General features: G+C 40.9%; 1 protein-coding gene across 1 annotated transcript in view; it reads right to left on the reverse strand.

Annotated features, from left to right (window-relative positions):
* Nucleotides 1-2,017, reverse strand: part of suclg2 (succinate-CoA ligase GDP-forming subunit beta) — a 60,581-nt gene extending 58,564 nt beyond the window's left edge. Inside the window, exon 1 of the mRNA XM_047025236.1 lies at nt 1,878-2,017. Within this exon, the coding sequence (XP_046881192.1) occupies nt 1,878-1,961 (84 nt within the window). The 5' untranslated portion in view covers nt 1,962-2,017. The remainder of the gene's footprint in view (nt 1-1,877) is intronic.
* Nucleotides 2,018-6,000: the final 3,983 nt, after the last annotated feature.

Raw genomic sequence — 6,000 nt, forward strand, 5'->3', positions numbered from 1 at the left:
AGCACTGGCAGACAGCCAGGTTTCTGCAGATTGCACTGAGGATGGTATGTAGATGAAACCCATAAGCAGACATAAAACATACGGTAATTCAAAAGAAAGAGCATTGCTAAGTTACAACACTAAACCTGCAAAAATTCAACGCTACACCATGTGTTTTATATCAAGAGGTGAACCCTTAGGCTAACCAAAAGGCTACTTCTGTAACACTTTAATCTCATATGCATCCATCATCTTTAGATAAAAATGTCAACAACAAAAAAACTCCAGAGAAGATATTTTAAATAAAGATGTGTGCTGCCTAATATAACTTGGCACTGTGTGCTTTCTCATTATCTGAACTCTCTAAAAGCTAGTCCCTAGCAACTACAGTCTTATTATACCATCCAGATGAGAAAATATGCTTTGTAAGCACTCTGGACTATCTACCATACTAGGGGGTCTATGCAGACCGCAGGTGATTGTGTTACGTAAGGGATCATAGTGCAACCCATTAATTATGTAGAATTTTAAAAACTTGCTTCGTGGGCGGTCCTTATTTGAGAAATTATTCTGAGAAGTAACAAGGCTAGTTTTTTTTTTTATACGTTGTTACAACCAGAAACGTTTAACTTTTGCCTAAACTGTGCAGATCATCTTGCACAAGAACAATACACACAGTAGTCTCACAACCTGAAGTCCAACAACACACAGACATTCTGTATCTCTTCAAAACAAGGTATGTGTTTTGACTATCAACAGATAGACAGCCCTTGATTATATTGATATTTTCTGCTGCCAATGATTTATTTAGTCAGTTCAACAAGATCAAGTAGTACTGCCGGAATGTTTGCCATGTTGTATAAGTGAAATGGTAGTCTATGATTATAAAAAAGATGTTTCTTAATTAACTTGAAAACCTTTTGATGCAACTGAATAATAAAAATGCTAAAAAAAAACATTGCATGGGAGGATAGTTTCAGCTGCTGCAGTGAGCTTGTGACCTTTACTCAGTCGTTCAGCGAGTTGCGTTTTGTCCTCGGGGCCATTATCAGCAAGCTAAAATCCTACTACTCAGTTGGGTTCAAGGGTTTCATGTCTGCACTTTAACAGGAAAAAGTATATGATTTACCTACTTGAATAACATGTTAACATTGATGCTCCCTTACTTGTCACTAAGTATGTCAGTGAACCTTCATTTTTAGGACAACAGAGTTTGTCCTAAAAACAGTTGAGGAAATTATAGCCAAACTTCACTATTGGCCTTGCTAAGACTTTTGAGCCTCTGCAAACCATTGTCCTTGACACGATTAACACGCTATCTAGAGATGGAAACGCAAAGCAGAACAAGGCCAAAGTCCCCTGTCTTTCATAGCTTCCAGATTTCTGTGCAATGGCATTTACCAATCATGCAAAGGAGCACTGAGTACAGTCATTTCCAACTGTCACAACACTATACAGCACTGACTGGTGGTAGTTTACTAGCTGGAGCAGCACTCTAGTTAGACTCACAGATTGTATAAACAGAAATTAGTCAATCCAAGAGATTAAAAGTAAACCAAGTATGCAGCTAGCAAGGTAGCTACAATACTTTTGTACTCAGCTCGCTAAACTTGACCAAGAGGACAATATTAATGCATATTGTCTTACAACGCTAGCATAAAAACAAACTAGACAACAGTACAGTTTGGGTGTTCACGAACTGTTACTGTTACCTAACGTCCACGTTAGATATAGTTGCGTCACAGTTTTAACTTTGATATGTAACTAAGTGTCAAACGAAAGCAGATGGTTCTACTGGTAGTTAGCTAGCTTGCTATAATGACAGCCAACGGAAACCAAATGAACAAGCAGATATGACATGCGAATCAAAACTTGTATATTTAAAAAAGAATGTGTACCTTGAATTTGTCAAATAGTCTGTGTTTGGAGGATGTTTGACGCAGTGCTTTCACTACAGCCTGGGATGCCATGGATGCTGCCATATTAATGCCGACGAAAACAGTGGAGAAACATGTGCTACCAATTCAAAGAGCTCATAGGTCGGCTGACGGAAGTGGGTGTTTTGAATGAATTGCTCACTTCCTGTAAGAGATTTTTGCTCTCGTGCCAGGCGTGTTCCAGGTGTATACCACACAATAAAACGTTTTTATTGTTTATGGACCTAGCGGTGGCAAATAACTCCCCACAGAGCACGAGAATTTGGCTTAAGAATTTTGTTTTTCTCAATGTAGGCTAAATAAATAAAAATACAAAATGATGATGTAGGCTAAAATTACAAATGTGATATTACTGTAGATCAAACTTTGATCATTGCCATAATTTTGATGGTCAAAAGTAATTTTTATCAGCAGCCATGTGACAGAAAAACCCGAAGTTTGAGTATTGGTGAATTAAACATCTGCTCACATTTATCCAGCTCAATCCCCACAGTGACCTTGTGAGGCAGACAGACACTGATCAGTAGATGTAAGGAGTCTGGGTGTATGAGTGAATGCGTAGGATGTGTGAACTTGACTGAATAGACAAATAACCCACTCACACAGTTTCTCCAGAGCCCTCATTACACATGGCATCTTTAAAGGGCAAAGAGGGCAAAGTGATCATAAAGATCAGTGATTATGACATACAGAGAGGGAGAGAAGTGAGACACTTACACTTAGAAATCATCAGTGTCAGCAGATGATGCAGGAAGAGCAAAGGTGGGAGGAGGGAACGATAAAAACACAAGATAAATGTGTTTTCTGCAACCCTGTTTCGGTCAAATAAACAAATCTGCTGAATTGAAATCTATTCCGCATTTGACATGTGTCAGTTTGCACCATTCTGCAATGGCAAACAAGGAAGAGTTTGCCTCATGTTTATTCTATGTTTATGCACTCTTTGTGAAGCAGAGCTTTGATAGTTAGTGATCCATTATACCAAATTACATCTTCTTTTTGGGTGTAAGACTTGTTCTACCACTTAATGATGTTATGAGTCACTCTAAAGTAAAGATGCAAATTGACAATATATGAGACCATCAACAAATGGTGCTTAATGTATTATGATGCCTTTGCTTTGGCACATTGTTGTTATAAATTGGGATCTTAACTCATGGAAATTCAACAGACGTACCCAACTAGAGTGATTGACAGGTGATTCACTTGAACATTTCAGGCTTTAGGTTTTTACTTTTCACTCGGTTGGACCTGCCTGTCAGAATACCAATGCCCCTGACTGATGCAATTCAACATTTCTCATTTAGATGTTGTTCTCTCCTACAGAACAAGTCTGTGTTTCGTCCCTGGAGGGCAAAACGTCATGCTTTTCCTGACATGCTATGTTACTCACATGATGAAAATACTTTCTCATTAACAAACTAACAGTTTCCATCTATATCCTACCAGCTCAATGCTTGTTACCAGTCATAGCTGTGCAGTTTGTGAAAACGATGAGAAATTCTTTAAGTTCTTGCGCTGTCACTTGTACCAATGTTTAAGTGACACGTACAGTCAATTTGACTCTCTAATGGAATATCCAATTTAGAATAATGTGGTATTTTTTATACTGGACCCTATATGTACTATTATAATGTTGTATATATGAGAACACATTTCATATTTTTACTGATAATTACTGTATCAAAAGAAAATAAAGCAAGAAGGCAGTTACCAGTGAACGTAGAAATGAAAGAGTGCAAGGAAAAAGGGAGAATGGAATAGGGTATAGGGTTGGAGAGCATATGGCCAGTGGCCACAGCTGAACTAAATTGATGTATGTCAGCTATAGCAAACCTGTCAGCTATATTGAAGAGCATACAAGGCCATGTTTCCATTCAGTTCCTGAGTAGCACACACTTCAACAAGTTACAGTTGGTGTACAGTTAACAGCTTTTCTCACCGTGTCTTTCGAGAGCACGCTAGAAACTCCTACTTTTCCCGTTCCACCTGTGTTCCTTCCAACAGCGAGAGGGTGATAATGATGTTGCACATCCCACCTCTCCCACTCCTCATGTTCCTTCCCATGAGGAGAGTGTGAATGTGGGGGCAGCTGAAGTGCTTTGTGGTTTCCCTCAATAATCCATAGTCAGTTTCCACTCTGCAGGTTTTAAGCACTGAGAGTGCTGCAGACTGTGAGCCACAGCTCCCAGAGGACAGAGCGGTCTGCTCTCACCCCTCCCTCACACTTACGGACCAGTGGGGGGCTTCACTAACAACCCACAGGGCTCGCTGCGTGGGGTTGACACTCAGGGCCTGCCCAGTGGAGTCTGCTGTCTCTCCCTTTATCTCGCTCTTAGTTTGTCTGTCTGTCTCTCTCTCTCTCTCTCTCTCTCTCTCTCTCTCTCTCTCTCTCTCTCTCTCTCTCTCTCTCTCTCTCTCTATCTCTCTCTGTCTGTCTTTCATCCCTATATCTATCACTTTTTCAATTTGTTCTCTCTTACTGTCAATTTGATCTGTCTGTTAACCCCATTTTCTGACCCCAGGTTAAAAAAAGAGTACATAATCTTGGGTTTGAGAAAGAGAGAGAGGGCCTACCAAAAATCCTCCATCCCTCTTTGCTCCATTCTGCGGCTGGACACCATGAACCCCTCTGATCATTGCCCCTCTGCTTGTCCAAAGACTTTCTTTCCAGGGAAAGAGACTCTGCTCTCGAACTTTCACTCACCCAGTCTACAGGAAAGCGCTCAGTCTCCTCTCACTCGATGCAAATAGGTCCATTTTATTTAATTCATTCCACACTCCTGTGCCCCATCTCTGTCTCTGTGAAGAAGAGAAAACATTCAGCTTGCCAGTTGCTCTCAGTGACTTGGCTGTGCCATGATGCTTTCATGAATTTATGTATATGCTCTCCAAGCACTTCATGAGAGTTTCAAAATGGCTGCCAGAGTTGTTATGGAGCTGTTAAAACTACAGTTTCACACTATGTTTTATAATGTGTTTGCTTACAGATTTATGTGGCATTAGGCAGCCAGAGGAAAGCCTTGTTTTCTGTCCGCTTGAATACCAAATGAGTCAGGAAGACGAGGAATTAATGCACTTAACTGCTGAGTCAACAGGCAGAGAATCTAGAAGCTTAGTCACAGGGAAAGTAAACCTGCTGCCTGAAGGAAAAATTAAAATGGGAGAGCGATACCATTAAGACCTGTGATAGAGATCAGAACAGCAAAGCGCATGGTCATCCTGCTTAGCACATCTTCTGATATTCTATGACAGAAGGCATACATAATTAGTCATCGTTTTTTAGGCACTACTTTCTAGTGATCACAATGTCACAGTAGTGCACGTGTATGCACTCAAGCCCTCCTCATCCGCTCCCAACTGTGGGACCAGTTCCCCAAAGATTATGTCAAACTTTGAATTCCTTCTTTAACATTATTGTACCTATTATCACTGTTGTGCTTAGAACAGGAGGAACATGCATTGGTAAAGGGTGGGAGTGCTTTGTGAACTTCTGAGGGAAGGGTGGATCAATACCGCAGTGGTGCGTGTGCATGTCCCAGAGATGTGCTGCCCACACCCTCATGGCTCCCACAGCTCCATACTCTTTCAGCTGGGACCCCTCTGTTCACCTGTAGAATAGGATCATTTCCATGGATGGAGACTCTCGTAGTCACAGGTCTTTGTGTAAGTTGAAATCTGGCGTTGCTCAGTAATACCCTTGAATAGAGTAGGGGTAAAAAATACGGCAGACAAAAGAGTGAATAAATAAAGATGTCATTTGGGGCATTGTTTGATAGATTAGCTATGGAGGTGGATGCTAACAAGTGGGCAAAACTGGAACCATGTCCTGACTGCTGCCAAAACCTTAGAAGCAGACTGATGTTGAAATGGAGCTTATGTGACAGTAGATGTGCCAAGTGTGCTTTCTTGTCACAAGCAAAAACACCTGACAAACCCAACATTACAAGTATAAAGGTGACATCTGAAGTGTTGCTTCAAGAGTTGGATCACACATGTACATACAGCATGGCCTACTGCGGTGGGGAGCATGACATTCATGAACCAATGCCAAGCATGATACCTTGACACACACACACACACA

Source organism: Hypomesus transpacificus, chromosome 9, assembly GCF_021917145.1.
Source record: "Hypomesus transpacificus isolate Combined female chromosome 9, fHypTra1, whole genome shotgun sequence".
In the NCBI taxonomy this organism is placed as follows: domain Eukaryota; kingdom Metazoa; phylum Chordata; class Actinopteri; order Osmeriformes; family Osmeridae; genus Hypomesus; species Hypomesus transpacificus.